Raw genomic sequence first — 17,267 nt, forward strand, 5'->3', positions numbered from 1 at the left:
CAAACACGTCCTCTGAACATGTGCAGGAACATCTGAACCTCAGCAGGAAGTGGGTTTCGGTAGAACGGAGGGAGGTCCCTGAAATGGGAAGGGGGGAGAAGTTGTGCATGTACGCCAACCCAGCATCTCTAATCCATCCCCAACATGGACTTGAAGGAATGCTCTACCTATGGCTCCTGTAAACGCAGCTCAGTGACTGATTCAGGAGCTCTTTGGCTGTATATATATATGTATAATGTTTGTTAGATAATATAAGGATAACTTGTTAGTTATGGAGTGTCACAAGAATTCAGGTCGAGTCATTGATATCTAGTTTAACTCTGATTAACTAGCACCAGAGCTATGTTACAAGTTAAACATAACAGGTGCCGTACAGCGCCCCCTAAGGCATGGGAATAACAATGCATACTGTTGACTATCCATTCCATTCATAACCATATGAGTCTACGCTAGAAACATCTTTAGCTGAGATAAAAAAAAAAAGAGTCCTGGAATTAATATCTGGATGTGTGAGAGTCTTAATCGGGAACACATTGGTTTATCTGGCATATGCTTGGCAGTGCATGAGGTGAGAGAATGTGTCAGACATTCAACAACACCAGCTGAAGTTGGCGGTCGTGGGGTAGACGCCGGATCTCTCCAGACGCCTCGTGTCCTCACCAGGGCCGTGGTGGTTTTTCGAGGTATCTTGAAGGAGCTTGCTAAGGGAATTTTTAGCTTTCTGACAACTAATTGCCCACTGACGTACTGCTACCATATCATTATCTGCCTTGGTCGAGGAACGTATCATCTGCTACTGAAGAGGGATCTCCAGAACCGCACGTCCTGTCATTATTATCCACCACAATGATCTCAGCTGGGTTCAGTGTGTACATTAGACCTTCCTGCCACCGAGCCTTGTGGGAAATGTTGTTAATGTGGGTTGTCGCTATGGAGAGATATTAAAAAGTACATACTGTAAATCCTTTTTTTATTTTTTCCTCCTGTTCTGTGGCGTTACCCTCGTGTGTTCTGAAGGGTTTGGTTTGTTTCGACACGTATGACACCGTACTGGTTGGTCACTCGCTAAGGACACTGACCAGCTCCGCCGCCACACCCGTCTGGAAAGCGGCCTGAGCTCCCGGCGGTTAGACTGCTCCGTCACGTAGCAACAGAACGAGGGCTCGCTGCGTGGCTGACAGGTTCAATCCTCACAAAGGACCCGTATCGATCGGACTCCGACCGGATGGCCCACCTGATTGGTCGCTTTCAAACGCAATCTCTTGCCTTCATCACCTCCTGAGTCCAGGCAGGGTACCCTTTTGTTTATCAGCCGGTGGATCCGTCTGTAAAACACACAGAACACATAAAACCACAACTTAAGTCAATCACAGAATATACGAGTCTAGTAGAGGACTAAAGCCAAGGGCATCCAATGAGCCCCGGCGTGGAACCTAGACACCGACACATCCCACTTGGAAAACACAACAAATCGAATTAAAAGATAGTGATATTATAATAATGTCAGCTAGAAGAAAAAAACATGCAAGGTGTAAAGTAAAGGTCATAAGGAGAAAGCTAGGGTACGTTAAAAAGCCTTCAACATCTCCTCTTTTAGCGCTGTGCGAGGAACGCCAGTTGAAACCACGGAAAGGTCGCGGGCGTCACCGCTACCTGACGCACGTGTGCTCACAAGGCAGTCCTTGTGCCCGGAACATTCCCCCCCCCCCAGGCGCGGCCCCCCTCAGCACCCTCTAAAACCCGGGGTGGGGGACGTGTTCCCGGGCGGAGAGCCGCTGGCCGTAGCCCCGTGGTCTGAGTTCAGACAGGCCCGCTGTGTCAATAAGCTAATGAGGCAATGCATGATAAGCTAACGTGGTGAACTTGCTGTCGCTATGCTACATTTACATTCAGGGGCATTTAGCAGACGCTTTTATCCACAGTGACTTACAATAAGTATATTCATCAGAAGAAGGAGAAACAATAATATATCGCTGTCGGTACAGTAAGGATGTTCATAGAACCAAGTACTAACAACTGTTAGGTTAACCCATTCCCCCTTACACAACAAAGATAGGGTAAGATGCTACACAATGCTAAGTACCATTCTTAAGTGATAGGACGTACAACATACAATAAGTGTGTAAGAGGGCTGTGGGGGGGTAAGGGGGAGGCTTGGCCGAATCTAGGTGAACTCTGAACAAGTGAGTCTTTAGCGGAAGCTGGCTAGGGACTCTGCGGTCCTGACATCGGCTGGGACCTCGCACCACCCCTGCAGTGCCGAAAGAGAGATGGGTTATGACTTTGATGACGGACGCTACGCTACGTGTCAGCCAGCGATGCTAACCATGTGCTGCGCTGTTTAGCGCAGGGCTGCAGAGGTCCTTTCATGGCGCGGGACTCCGATTCTCTCCAGATGTGAGGGGTTGTTTACCCCGGCGTACGCCTGCAGCGCTCCCATCTGAGAGCACGCGTAGATATGACTCAAACTCATCGCTTCTCCTTTATTTTTTAAATAAAAACCATGTTATGGGTTCGAGTTCCACAATTAAAACCATCCACGTAAACAAGGACACACACCGTAAAGGAGGGAGGTCCTGAAACCTCGAAGCAACACCTGGAACCAGCTGCTGCTGGAACAAATAAAAATACTTAACAGGCCTTTGTATTACCAAGATTAATTTTATATTGCAAAAACACTGAGAACAGTGCATACAGGCATGAGATGGAAACGGAGCAGCCGTAACAGTAGTTATTGAGCCGACGATAAGCTGCATTAGCCATTAGCTACGAGCGAACAAGCTAGAGATTGTCATTGTGGACCTGCACGTTGCTTGGAGGTTTCGGTTAATTTGTGTAAAATCCAATTTCTGCTAACTGGGAGTCAAAACAAACCCCTTGAGATGCAGCATCTAGTTTTCAGGAGGGTTTCTCAGGGACAAAACATGGAAGTGAACAGACATTTACACGACATACAACAAGTAGACTAAATCCACTTATAAACAGAAAGGGAAGGTGTGTCAAACACAAGAACGAAGAAGGAGCTTTAAGGCGAACAAGCAGAGAAGTAACTTGAAAGCCCGCCAGGTGGATAGAGGTCTAGTGCAGGAGGGTGACGGCGTATGAATCAGGTGTTGAGATGTCGTCAGCGGCTGAGTGCGTGTGGGGGTCCGTTCTGTAACGTGTGTGTGGTGTTCTCCCAGAACCTCAACATCCAGGTGGAGGACGTGAGGATCCGGGCCATCCTGTCGTCGTACCGCAAGCGCATCCCCGTGACGGAGGGCTACGTGGAGGTGAAGGACGGCGGCAAGTGGAAGCAGATCTGCAACGCCGACTGGAACCCGCAGAACAGCCGCGTCATCTGCGGCATGTTCGGCTTCCCTGGGGAGAGGAAGTACAACGCCAGGGTCTACAAGTGAGTAGAGTCCCCCTATTGCGGTCCAACATGGAGACATGGAGCTCGGTGGAGCTCAGTGAGTAGCTCCTCAATTGAGACATGGAGCTCAGTGAGCAGCATCCCGTCCACGTTGGGATGAGGTCGAACATGGAGACATGGAGCTCAGTGGAGCAGGCCATGGTGTTGATGCTGTTACTGGTTATGGAGTTTGATGCTGATACTGGTTTTGGTGTTTGATGCTGTTACTGGTTATGGAGTTTGATGCTAATACTGGTTTTGGGTTTGATGCTGATACTGGTTTTGGTGTTTGATGCTGTTACTGGTTATGGTGTTTGATGCTGTTACTGGTTATGGAGTTTGATGCTGGTACTGGTTATGGAGTTTGATGCTGGTACTGGTTATGGTTTAGATGCTGGTACTGGTTATGGAGTTTGATGCTGATACTGGTTATGGAGCTTGATGCTGGTACTGGTTATGCTTTAGATGCTGATAATGGCTATGGGTTTGATTCAACACCGTGTTTCAGCCATGGTCCAGTATCACAGATGGAGATATCCTGAAACTGGAGCTCAGGACAAATAGGTCCAATCTGTTTATATACTTGATCGTCTCGTGGAGAGAATATGAATTACTATTTGGTCATTTTACTATTGACCTTAATCCAAGCCAACTCAGTGAATTTGTTCTGGATACAGGTAGACCGCAGGCAATGGAGTTTGAACCCAAAAGCCTTTGGCTGCGATTCAAACGCCCACGAGACATTCCTGCCTCCTTGGTCACGTTAATGTCAACACTTTCTTTCTAATTCCATCTGATTACCAGTCTATGTGATGTCTGCCCTGTACCTTAAGCGCTGTTCCTTCAGAACAACAGTCGAGTGTTCACAGAAGACAGCCCTACTAGACCTGCCGTCCTCAGCTCTGTTTAGATGAACGGCTTCCTGTCTTGCAGAAGGTCCTTCAGAGTTATGGTGGCAGAAAATCCTCCAACTCACAAGGTGGCCCCCACTAGCTATCTTCCACGGTCCACCTTGACTGCTGCGTCTGAACTCAGACTTTCCCTTTGCACTGCAGACCGCTGAAACATCATAAATCTACTTAGTTAAACATGGGCCGGGCTGGGTCTGACCAACAGGTGTGTTGAAGGCCCACATTCAGCCTTCACATGGTTTCCATCTGTGAAGGTCCTTTGAAAAACCGACGTTTCACCCGAAAGAGTGATACTTCTTTGATATTTCTGCCAGAAATGCGTAATGTAAACAAATGATTTAGCTTAAAGGCAGGGTTCCTGTTAATGCTTCTCTTCATGTGGGGGGTTTCCCATTAGAGCGTGTATGATTATCTAATGGAGGGTTCTCTCTATGTATATACACATATATATATATATATATGTATATATAAGTGAGGTCATGGCTGGATGGTTGAGCGCTCCCAGCAGTGAGGAGAGGCTGAACCCAGTGGTGTGTGTGCAGCACTAGGACGTGTTCTTTGCTCTGTTGACCACAGCGCACCACCGCGTCTCTCTCTGCTTTTCCATCTACGTGTCCCTCTGCACTTCCCCGTCCATCTCACGACACCGACCGCCTGTTTTTACAGACCGCCGCTCAAACCCGCCCAGGCTCGCCGCCTAGTTTTGCGGCGGACCTTTTCCCGGTAATCTCCGGGTTTGCTGGGGTTTCAAGGCCTAGGCCTCTAGTTTGTCTTTCCTATGAGACTCTGAGACTCTGTGTTCATGTCAGAACTCCTCCTGGTTCTCTGTGAGGTGGAGTCGAAGGGGTGTGTGAGTAAGATGGAGCAATGGAGGAAGGGAGAGATTGATTGATGAAGGGAGGAAGAGAGAGAAGGAGAAAGAGGGAGAGAGGGAGGGAGGGAGAGAGGGAGGGAGGGAGGGTCAGTGGGAGGGAGGGAGAGAGGGAAAGAGGAGAGGTATCTAAGGTGGAATATAAATCTCCCATTGAGATGAATGTCATTTATACACAAATGAACCAACAGACAACACATACTCAGAAGATAGAAGAAAGATTTCAAGGATTTGAAGGAAAAGGCCCTTCCAGATAGTCTGGAACATCGGCTTTGGAGTGGCTGAGCTGAGAGGATGTGTTTCCAAGCTGCCGGGACAAAGAGTATGTCCCTGATCGAGTCAGAACTCTCACCTCAGAACCACTCCCGTCTGGGGTTGCAGACGGGAAACAATCGCTGTCTCCTGGCAACCTCTCTGCGTCACGTACTCCACGTTCTACGCCATGTGAGCACAGGCTGTTCCGGCAATCTTCTGAACTCCAGTCCTTTTACAGATGCATTTGGTAGAGAAAGGCCCCTAATACCGACGATGATAATGGTGATGGATCAACGGTCAATTGGGCTTTGGTTGCTTTTTATCACCTTCATCCAAAGAGACTTGTAGTGAAGACTTTCAGGATAGAAGCATTAAAGAGCAGAATAAGCATCTCATCATTGGGGTTTGAACCCAGAATCTCTGGGCTTGTAATCTAACCCCTAAACCTCTAGAGTATCCTGCCTCTCCATAGACCCCTCTCATACTGTAGCCTCACAGCTAACGAAGCTAGCCGCTTCGCAGATGAAGTGATTAGCGCTACTGGGGCCTCAAAAGGACATAATTAACCCTGATGTGTGTCTGAATCAATCTCCTGTGTAAGACGGCGGCCTTATCTGATAGTCGTCCGGCGTTGGAATTGATTTCTGTGGAGAAATAACAAAATCACCTCAGCTGCGGTCGGCTCAGCGGTGGGCTTTGTGCTCGAGATGGTATTGATCGTAATTCCCAAGTGGAGCGTTTAACTGCTCTCTTGAAGTGTTGTAATAATAAATAAAAAGACAATATCCTCAGCCATCAGCCCGGGAGTACGTCTCAGAGCGATCAAAACAGACGATTCAATGACTTCCTCTTCATCGACTCGTCGTTTCGACGACTCCATTTGAGGTTGTAGCAAATATTTTCTAATCCAGTGGACACAGATCACAGGTCATATTATCTGTATTTATTCATCCATTATTTTTTCACAACTGCATCGTTGAAGTTTTTTCTTTCTTGCGTCCACACACCAAGACGAACTCCTCATTGAGTTGTGATTATTATTGACTCCTTATCCTCATGGCTCACCAAACCGTCTTCCCTCCCTCTCCTCCTCCTCCAACCTCCACCCTCCTCCACCCGCCTCCACCCCTCCTCCACCCCACCACTGCTCTGACCCCCCTTCACCCTCCACCCCTCTGACCCGTTCTCCCCCCTCCACCCTCTATCTCTGCACCCTCCACCCCTCTGATCCTCCAACCTCCACCCTCTACCCCTCAAACCTCCACCCCTCCACCCCTCCTCCCCCCTCCCCCCTCCTCCCTCCCTCTCCAGGATGTTTGCCCGCCGGAGGAAGCCGTCCTACTGGGACTACTCGGTCAACTGCACGGGGAACGAGGCGCACCTGTCCAGCTGCCACCTGGGCCAGGGGGACATGGCGGAGGGGAAGGACAACGGGACCTGCACCGGGGGGCTGCCCGTGGTGGTCAGCTGCGTCCCGGGGCGGGCCTTCGCCCCCACGCCCCAGAGCGGCTTCAGGAAGGCCTTCAGACAGGAGGTAGGTCCGCCACGCCGCCGCCGCCGGGGCCCTGGTCACCTGGCGGCCATCTTGGTTCTGAACGATATTTTAGCTGGGTCGGGGAGGGGGAGAGGGGTCTGAGCTGTGACAGAAACTAAACATGATGAATGAGACAGGGATAGTTGTGTAGTAATGAAGGGTATTTGGTTTGATGTCGTATAATGGTGGAAAGGATAGATGGATTGATGAAGGGAGAGAGATAGAGAGGGAGAAAGGGGGAGAGGGAGGGAGGGAGAGGCATAGGGGGAGGGGAAAAAGGGAGGGAGGCAAAGAAGAAGGGAGGGAGGGAGAGAGGGAGGGAGAAAGAGGGAGAGAGAGAGGGAGAGAGGAGGGAGGAGGAGAAATAGAGAGAGACGGAGAGAGAGAGAGAGAGAGAGAGAGAGAGAGAGAGAGAGAGAGAGAGAGAGAGAGAGAGAGAGAGAGAGAGAGAGAGAGAGAGAGAGAGAGGGAGAGAGGGAGGGAGGGAGGGAGGGAGGGAGGGAGGGAGGGGGAGAGAGAGAGAGAGAGAGAGAGAGAGAGAGAGAGACCACTATTTCCAAACTTCCTCAGACATCCCACCACACCCACCATAGTGTGGTTCTCTGACTGAATGTGAAAAAGTTTGAACAAACCTGAACTGAAACTCCAGAAGAAGACCATAACCCAAGTATACCTCAAGTAACTATTGGCGTATACCAGACCCACTCCCCTTACCTGGGTTGCTGCCAGGACATCTGGCTGCTAAACCAGGTAGTGTAGTCTCTGGTAACCCGGGAACAATACAAGCCACGGCATGTCGACCCAGCTCTTCTGTATTGTCTAACGACAGATCCAGCCTTTACCAACATTAGCCCTGGTTCAGTCGGACAGGAGGTGGAGCCCGGATCTTTTCCAGTGGCTGCTCCCCTCAGGTCCACTCCAGCGTTCCTGTTGTAGGATTTAGTATTCTGACAGTAGTCAGACACCGGCGTTTGTCGGTTGGGTGAACACTGCATCCTAACGACTCAAAGTTCCCCATACATGCTCCATGAGGCCCGGCTGGGTTCTGGTGGGAGGGGGGGGAGCTGAATTGGTAAACAAACTGACAGGAAAAACAAATATCACGAAGCCCTCTCAAGCGGCTTCGCTTTAGTCCAGTGGTTGCGGCGTCTGGGGCCGGGTGATAAAGGGATACGCTTCAGCTAACCGGCTAACAGAGCCGCCATTTTGAGACACGCTAGGTTGCTAAACCAGCCACTATGGACGTTTTTTTCTGTTTAAGGCCAGATGATTCATTAATATTTGGCCCAACAGGTTATTTTTGATTCGGAAACCACGTCTGATGTTTCGACTGTTAGAATTACAATTGAAGGAAATTAGGGGGAATAATATTTTGTTGGGTCATGAAGTACTGTACAAATGAGAAAAAAACAAATTTAACCAAAAACTTCTGACATTCATCTGAACTCTGAAATATAACTCTGATAAACGCTTTCTATCAAAAGATGGCATTATGTTAAAAGGCCTCTGACCCAGCCATCAATGTCTGATGAGACTTTATGTACTTTATGTACAGCTCAGTGGGTAGCCTGCAGGTAATGTCCTCCCCTGAGGAAACATGCCCTGTAGTTCTTCTGACCGGTGCATTGTGGGAGGAGACTAGAGAGGTGGCTGCTGAAAGCCTTTAGTAGAGAGTACTGGCGGTGGAAATTGTACCAGCTATTACTTCCGCTGTGAATACTGTCTGTGTTTGTAGGTCTACGTCTTGTGTATCCTGTCTTTGTTTGCAGCTCTATCTGCTATGTATACTGTCTGGGATTGTGGCTCTACGTCTCGTGTATACTGTCTAGGATTCAGCTCTACTTGTGTAAACTGTCCGGGTGTACAGCTCTACTTCTGCTGTGTATACTGTCTAGGTTTGTAGCTCTACGTTGTGTATACTGTCAGGTCTGTGGCGTCCTGACGCGGGAGGCAGTGAGTCAACAGTCCCGCGGCTGCAGACATTCATCTTAGAGACATGCCTCTCTCCCCCCCTCTACCTCTCTCCATTTCCTTCCCTCCCTCTAACCCCTCTTATCTCTCTCTCTCTCCCTCCTCTCTCCCCCGTCTCCCCCCTGCAGCAGCCCCTGGTGCGACTGCGTGGAGGTGCGATCGTGGGGGAGGGCCGGGTGGAGGTGCTGAAGGGCGGAGAGTGGGGCACCATCTGTGACGACCACTGGAGCCTGCTGGCCTCCTCCGTGGTGTGCAGGGAGCTGGGCTTCGGCACGGCCAAGGAGTCCCTCTCTGGAGGTCGGCTGGGACAGGGTGAGCTCGCCCTGCCACCCGCTCCCTTCAAATCCCATTCAGCCCAACTTGGTCACATCCCGTTCAGTCCGACTTTAGTCCGATCCCATTTAATCCACCTTTAGTCGGATTCCATCTAAATCCACCTTTAGTCGGATTCCATTTGATCCACCTTTAGTCTGATCCCATTTAAACCACCTTTAGTCCGATCCCATTTAATCCACTTTAAATCCTATCCCATTTAAACCACCTTTAGTCGGATCCCATTTAATCCACCTTTAGTCCGATCCCATTTAAACCAACTTTAGTCGGATCCCATTTAATCCCCCTTTAGTCAGATCCCATTTAATCTACCTTTAGTCAGATCCCATTTAATTCACTTTTAGTCAGATCCCATTTAATCCACCTTTAGTCCGATCCCATTTAAACCACCTTTAGTCAACAGACAACCAGTTTACTTTGCTTCGATGCATTCTCTTATCACACTGATTGGTGTTTTCTCAACTCCCCTCCTCCACCAGTGAAATCTGCGTTGGTACATTCCGTCGGTTTCAACCACAGAGTCTGAGAAATCGCTGGCAATCGGGAGCATTTTTGGAGAAACCAGCTCTCCGACGTGACTTTCAGTCTCCGTAGTCACTCAGAGAAACTATCTGGGATTTGAACACTGTGTGTGTGATTTAACATGACCTTGTAGGAACACATGTTGGCTAACCGCTTCACCACAGCCTCCCCACCTCAGCATTCATCACTGACCTGCAGATGTTACCTGCTCTCCCCTAAACCCTGAACAAACCAGGAGAGATTCAGTGTGACCTGAATCATAGAGCTGCCTCCCCTAGAATATGTCTCAGCCACTCTGAGCCTGTGCTTCACACCTAGTTTATTGTTATTTAACTGTTAGTTAAAGGTTCCATGACATGGCACCAGGTGTGATTGTGATTAGCCACTACAAGCCGTTTTGAAAATCGGCCTATCACAAGCCGGCGTGTCCAACTAGATGTGTGACGGATAGATGAGCAACGTTTCATGCAGTCCACTGGGTATTCTGTGGACTGTAGCACGCCCACTAGTGATGTCATAAGAGACCAATTTTCAATGGCTTGGCTAATTACGCTCATAACTGGTGGCATATCATTGTACCTTTAACTGTTGTGGGAACAGGAATTGGAATTTAGAAAGCACTTTATTTGCCTCGCCTGCCCCCCCCCCCCCCCCCCCCCCCCGAGTGCCTGAGGGAGATAGAGAGTGTACGATTAGAACCAAAACACTTTTTAGCCCGGCTTCTATCAAGGGTGTGTTTATTTCTTCCTGGACTTTTACTGTGATTTCAATTCCTCATTTAAGCGACACTCTCACACGAGAGGCCTTGGTTCACAGTGATATTAGATTAGCGAGGGGCTTTTAGAACAATGGGGCTTTTAGGAAACGGCCAAGGGGACTTCTCAGAATAGCTAGGAGAGGCGTTCCTGAGTCACCGTAAATCACAGCCTCAAGTGGCTTATTGCTTTTATAAAACGGTTACACAACGCTTACTACAGACTAGCTAGTATTACTTCACAAGATAGACACACAGCGAGATCGAATTCAATCATTTAATTGAAAACAACTCATCGTTCTCCGGCCTAGCGATATTGTTTCTCAAGACAGGTGAAATGGTTGCCGAGCAACACAGGGTAGCACACTTTTAGATTGGCAGTGCATTTGGAAAACAATCGTCCGCTACAAAATAAAGTTGGATTGATTGACGGATGGGGTTGAGGAACTCTGTGCTCCTGACACACTGACTCTCTCTGTGCGCTCTGTGCTCCATTTCTCCTGTCTGCATGCTGACTCTCTCTGCGTGCTCTGTGCTCCATGTCTCCTGTCTGACTCTCTCTGCGTGCTCTGTGTTCCATGTCTCCTGTCTGACTCTCTCTGTGTGCTCTGTGCTCCATGTCTCCTGTCTGCACGCTGACTCTCTCTGCGTGCTCTGTGCTCCATGTCTCCTGTCTGACTCTCTCTGCGTGCTCTGTGCTCCATGTCTCCTGTCTGACTCTCTCTGTGTGCTCTGTGCTCCATGTCTCCTGTCTGCACGCTGACTCTCTCTGCGTGCTCTGTGCTCCATTTCTCCTATCTGACTTGTCTGCGTGCTCTGTGCTCCATGACTCCTGTCTGACTCTCTCTGCGTGCTCTGTGCTCCATGTCTCCTGTCTGCATGCTGACTCTCTCTGCGTGCTCTGTGCTCCATGTCTCCTGTCTGCATGCTGACTGTCTCTGCGTGCTCTGTGCTCCATGTCTCCTGTCTGACTCTCTGCGTGCTCTGTGCTCCATGTCGCCTGTCTGACTCTCTCAGCGTGCTCAGTGCTCCATGTCTCCTGTCTGACTCTCTCTGCGTGCTCTGTGCTCCATGTCTCCTGTCTGACTCTCTCTGCGTGCTCTGTGCTCCATGACTCCGGTCTGCAGGCATGGGCCCGGTGCACATGAACGAGGTGCAGTGCTCGGGCTTCGAGAAGTCCATCACCGAGTGCCTCTTCGACAAGGAGTCCCTGGGCTGCAGCCACGAGGAGGACGCGGCCGTGCGCTGCAACGTACCCGCCATGGGCTTCCAGGAGCAGGTGAGCCTACCCACGGATCAGCCAATCACAGGGACAGGTGTTCCCCTGAACCTCTCACAGGTACCATGGGATCAACGGATCAGCCAATCACAGGGGCCGCTCTCAGACTCTTTAGTGAAATAATTTGTTGTTATGTATCGTTGCATGCAGAGGCAGGATAGTGTAACGGCTCTCCTGGCTAGCCAAAAGATACTGAGTTCGACCCCATGTCTAGAGTCTAACTATAGCATAATGTTTAACCAATACCTGCTCCTTAAAGAGGACACATTATACCACCAGGTGTGAGTGTGATTAGCCTTACAAGCCGTTTTGAAAATCTGCCCCATATGACATCACTAGTGGGCGCGTGTCCACCTAGATCTGTGCTGGATAGGTGAGCAACACTCACACCTGGTGGTATAATATGTCCCCTTTAGTTACTATTATCCAGTACAGTATTGCAATGTATAGCTTCACGTCTATTGAAAAAAACGGTTAAATGATAGCGTTTAACCCTTGAATTCCTTGCCTCCTTGCGGGCCCCCAGTTGCGTCTGCGCGGGGGCCGTAACCCCTTCGAGGGCAGGGTGGAGGTGCTGGTGGAGAGGAACGGCTCCCTGGTGTGGGGCACGGTGTGCAGCGAGGGCTGGGGCACCATGGAGGCCATGGTGACCTGCCGGCAGCTGGGGCTCGGCTTCGCCAGCAGCGCCTTCCAGGTGAGACCCCCAACCGCGACGGAGCTACGGAGAGCTAATGGCTACAGAGCAACGGAGCTAATCACTATAAAGCTAAATGGAGCTAACGGCTACAGAGCTAAATGGAGCTAACGGCTACAGAGCTAAATGGAGCTAACGGCTACAGAGCTAAATGGAGCTAACGGCTACAGAGCTAAATGGAGCTAACCCCTACAGAGCTAAATGGATATAGCCACTACAGAGCAAAATGGAGATATCCGCTAAAGTGCTAAATGGAGCTAACCTCTACAGAGCTAACTGCTGGGATTTTAGCGTCAAACAATCACAAATTTAACATAATCGAGTTTTTCAATTATTATTATTATTATTTATTTATTAATTGTATACATTTTTTATAGAAAGGGCAGAACAGCTGGATAGATATCTGTAAATCATTTTAGATTTAAACTTTTTATTTTGAACATTTTGTGTATTTTTTAAGGCAAATTTTCAAAGCTCTCAGTTACAACGTTTTTTTGGGAGAGATATGCTGAATAAATACAACATTTTTTCAAACTTTTCAAAAATAATCGTTTGAATGATTGCGATTTCAATATTGACCAAAATAATGGTGATTATGATTTCCCACATTCGAGCAGTCCTAGGTTCGGCCCAGGTGTTTTGGTTCTTTCTTCGTCGCGTTGTTGAGTCTAGGGACCTTAAAAAGCATGCTTTGGAGAAGCTGATAACAAATCAAATGATTGAATGATAATTACTGACTTCATTACTTTCCGCCTCGCAGCACTTTCTATCTCATCTAATCTCATTATATTCATTTTAAAAATAAGTTGACCCTTTGTATATGAAATTACTTTTTTGTGTGGTTGTTTGTGTGTGTGTGTGAGTGTGTGTGCGTGTTTATGCTTGTATGTGCTTGCAATTGTTTGTTTATGCGAGGCATGCTTGCATAAGTGAGTGTGTGTGTGTGTGTGTGTGTGTGTGTGTGTGTGTGTGTGTGTGTGTGTGTGTGTGTGTGTGTGTGTGTGTGTGTGTGTGTGTGTGTGTGTGTGTGTTTATGTGTGAGTGAGTGTGGGTGTGTGCGTGCGTGTGAGTGTGTGTTTGTGTGGAAGCGTGTGTTTGTGTGTGTGTGTCTGTGCATGTGCATGCTTGTATGTGTGTGTGAGGGCCTGTGTATGTGTGGGTGTGTGTGAGCGTGTGTGTGTGTGTGAGTGTATAAGCGTGTGCGAGTGTGTGTGTGTGTCTGAGTGTATGCTTGTATCTGTGTGTGATGGCCTGTGTATGTGTGTGAGTATGTCCATGTGTCAGCGTGTGTTTGTGTGTAAGCGTGTGTGAGTGTGTATGCTTGTAAGTGTGTGAGTTTATCTGTGTGTGTGTGCATGCTTGTATGTGTGTGAGGGCTTGTGTGTGTCTCTGTGTGTGTGTGTGTGTGTGTGTGTGTGTGTGTGTGTGTGTGTGTGTGTGTGTGTGTGTGTGTGTGTGTGTGTGTGTGTGTGTGTGTGTGTGTGTGTGTGTGTTTGTTCTGGCAAAGAGCTTTCACATGTCCTCTGGGCTTCCATGTGGCCGTACATTTATAATCTTCATCCCTCCCTCTAAAAGCTGTCCAACATGTCGTATGTGGGAGGCCTTTAAAGGCCAGATGTTCAGCACAGCGTGTGTGTGTGTGTGTGTGTGTGTGTGTGTGTGTGTGTGTGTGTGCATGTGTGCGTGCATGCGTGCCTACGTGCTTGTGTGTGAGTGCATGTCTGGAGTGAGTCAGATGTGTCCAAAAAGGTTTTGTGTCATCAATGGTCTGCTGAGCTGAAGACTTCGCCCAGTCAGGATCACAATAACATAGCAGAGGAATGAACCGTGTCCCGTCCTCTCCTCCCCATGGAGGGAAGAGGAAGCTTCTACGTGTTTCACAAACTGCCCCCCGGACAAGTTTAATGATTAACACGTCCTCCATTCTTTCTGCTCATTTTGTTTTTCCTTGATTTAGCCGTTATTTTTCCCAGCAGTTAACATACTTGTAATCAAAGTCTCTACAATCGATAAACATTCAGCAGTTAACCTGGCAATATTACACATTCCTTTTCCACCCTCGATTTGAATCATAAAAAAAACCTGTTCAAAAATGTAAGCTTGTGGTCAGCATTTGTTTAACAGTCTGTCGCACTGCAGGTAAACACCATGTGTTTAAAGGTGTTTGACACAACAAGGTGTTTTTTTGTTTGTGTTTCCGCCCCAAACTCGTTGGAATACATCTGTCCACCGACAGGCTCTCTATTATGGAAACTGTTAGCCTGTGGGCCGACTTTAATTCAGTGTTGTCTGAATCCGAGCATATGCTAGGACGACGGCGCGCTAGCACCATGCTAACTCCGGTTGTCATGGTGACACCGGGTTGTCAAGGCCGTGAAACACTAGCTTCCAGAAGGATGGTTTTATTTTACGACATTCGTTGATATCATGATCGGGAGGATGTCTGAAGTTCGGATGCAGGTTAGTGTTAACGCTCCGGAGATTTATGAGGGGAAATAAAACATAAATAAAAAAAATACAGTTTTCGATCATAGGCTGTACAAGAATTTAGGCCTACCACAAGGCAGGGAAAAGAAACACATTAGAGCTATTAATAATAGTAGCATTATCGTGTTATAATTATAATGACTATGATCATTAGTCATAATCAGAATTAGTCATATTTCGTACTATAATAAGTATATTTACCTTATCCTTATCATCTCAAGATGGCACCACCTCAACCCCTGAAATGTAACACATTTTCATATGTATACAAAATGTGTTATATGGTAATGAGTTCAACAAACATGCTGATCCAAGATAGATATAAGATATAGATCGATAGACCACCTTGAGGCTCCTATGGTTCTTGAATTGGTATTTTGAGGCGTCGTTCATAACTTTCCTCCTCTTGATGGAGATGGTGCGCCCTCTAGTGGTCAGTGCGGGTAATCACTTATATTTAACACTCATTTAAAAACAATTACTCACGTGCGTCCCCAGCATGGCTTCGTCTAACGAGGGGACCAATGTTAGCACGACTGAACAGAGGTTTACAGGTAACCACGGTTACAGGCTACCAAGTTAACGGGTAAACATGGTTACAGGCTACCAAGGTAACCAAGGTAAATGGACTGCATCTGCATAGCGCTTTTGTACCGAGTAAAATAGCGTTTTACAATTATTGCCAATCATTCATACACATACCGACGGCGGTGTTTGCCACACAAGGCGACAGCCAGTTCGTCTGGAGCATTTAGGGTGAGGTGTCTCGGTCAGCGACACCTCGACACTCAGCTAGGAGGAGCCGGGGATCGAACAAGCAAGTCAACCCACTCACCCTCCCGAGCTACACGCCACCCAATAGGTCAAGACCTTAGGGAGTTATGAACGACGCCAGGTGGCTGGTTACCAAGGTTACAGTCATCGAGGTGACATGAACGGATTAAGTTCAGGTCGTCTCCTTGACTTTTAGTGTCTCTCCACCTGTCTGTCTGTCTGTCTGTCTGTCTGTCTGTGTCTGTGTGTGTCTCTCTCTCTCTCTCTCTCTCTCTCTCTCTCTCTCTCTCTCTCTCTCTCTCTCTCCCTCCCTCCCTCTCTTTCCCTCTCTCTCTTTCCCTCTCTCTCTCTCTCTCTCTCTCTCTCTCTCTCTCTCTCTCTCTCTCCCTCCCTCTCTTTCCCTCTCTCTCTTTCCCTCTCTCTCTCTCTCTCTCTCTCTCTCTCTCTCTCTCTCAGAGATCAGTCTACAACATGTTTCGTGGGCGGAGCCTCATAGTGGGCGGAGCCTCATAGTGGGCGGAGCCTCATAGTGGGCGGAGCCTCAGGGGTTCTTGGTTTGAGGCGTGCAGCCACCTTGTCCGTCTCAGGTTGACTCTCCCTCCTCTCCCTCCTCTCCCTCCTCTCCCTCCTCTCCCCCTCTCTCCCTCCCCCTCCTCCCCCCTCCCCATAGGAGACGTGGTACTGGCCGGGGACGTGAGCGCGGACCGCGTGGCTATGAGCGGCGTGCGCTGCTCCGGGACGGAGATGACCCTGTCCCACTGCCTCCACCACGGGGCGCACCTCACCTGCCCCAAGGGGGGGGGCCGAAACGCCGCCGGGGTGTCCTGCTCCGAGAGTGAGTCCGCCTCTCGGCCAATCAGAACACACGCAGAGTGACTCAGGATGAATGTTAGACAGTGAGCTCCATTCCCCTCCCAGCCAATCAGACGACTTATAATGAACCCTAGACAGTGGGCTCCGTTCACCTCTCAGCCTATCAGACCCCCCGCAGTGACTCAGGATGAATGTTAGACAGTGAGCCCTGGGTACCTCTCAGCCAATCAGACGCCCGTTAATAAATCGCAGATCAGAATCTAAAGTGAACTGAGACCAGACTAATGCGCCTTTCCCTGAAGGAGCATTCCCAAAGGATCCATAAAGTGTCTGTCTGTCTGTCTGTCTGTCTGTCTGTCTGTCTGTCTGTCTGTCTGTCTGTCTGTCTGTCTGTCTGTCTGTCTGTCTGTCTGTCTGTCTGTCTGTCTGTCTGTCTGTCCTGTCTGTCTGTCGTCTGTCTGTCTGTCTGTCTGTCTGTCTGTCTGTCTGTCTGTCTGTCTCTCTCTCTCTCTCTCTCTCTCTCTCTCTCTCTCTCTCTCTCTCTCTCTCTCTCTCTCTCTCTCTCTCTCTCTCTCTCTCTCTCTCTCTCTCTCTCTCTCTCTCTCTCTCTCTCCCTCCCTCCCTCCCTCCCTCCCTCCCTCCCTCCCTCCTCCCTCCTCTCTATATCTATCTCAA

At 48.9% G+C, this 17,267-nt stretch overlaps 1 protein-coding gene across 1 annotated transcript in view; it reads left to right on the forward strand.

Moving 5' to 3' along the window:
- loxl2b (lysyl oxidase-like 2b) overlaps positions 1–17,267 on the forward strand; it is a 40,993-nt gene that overhangs the window by 10,374 nt on the left and 13,352 nt on the right. The window contains exons 3-7 of the mRNA XM_056602569.1: positions 3,183–3,394; positions 6,743–6,965; positions 9,065–9,248; positions 11,673–11,824; positions 12,351–12,524. Of these exons, the coding sequence (XP_056458544.1) occupies positions 3,183–3,394; positions 6,743–6,965; positions 9,065–9,248; positions 11,673–11,824; positions 12,351–12,524 (945 nt within the window). The remainder of the gene's footprint in view (positions 1–3,182; positions 3,395–6,742; positions 6,966–9,064; positions 9,249–11,672; positions 11,825–12,350; positions 12,525–17,267) is intronic.

This window comes from Gadus chalcogrammus, chromosome 11 (assembly GCF_026213295.1).
Source record: "Gadus chalcogrammus isolate NIFS_2021 chromosome 11, NIFS_Gcha_1.0, whole genome shotgun sequence".
Classification (NCBI taxonomy): Eukaryota; Metazoa; Chordata; class Actinopteri; order Gadiformes; family Gadidae; genus Gadus; species Gadus chalcogrammus.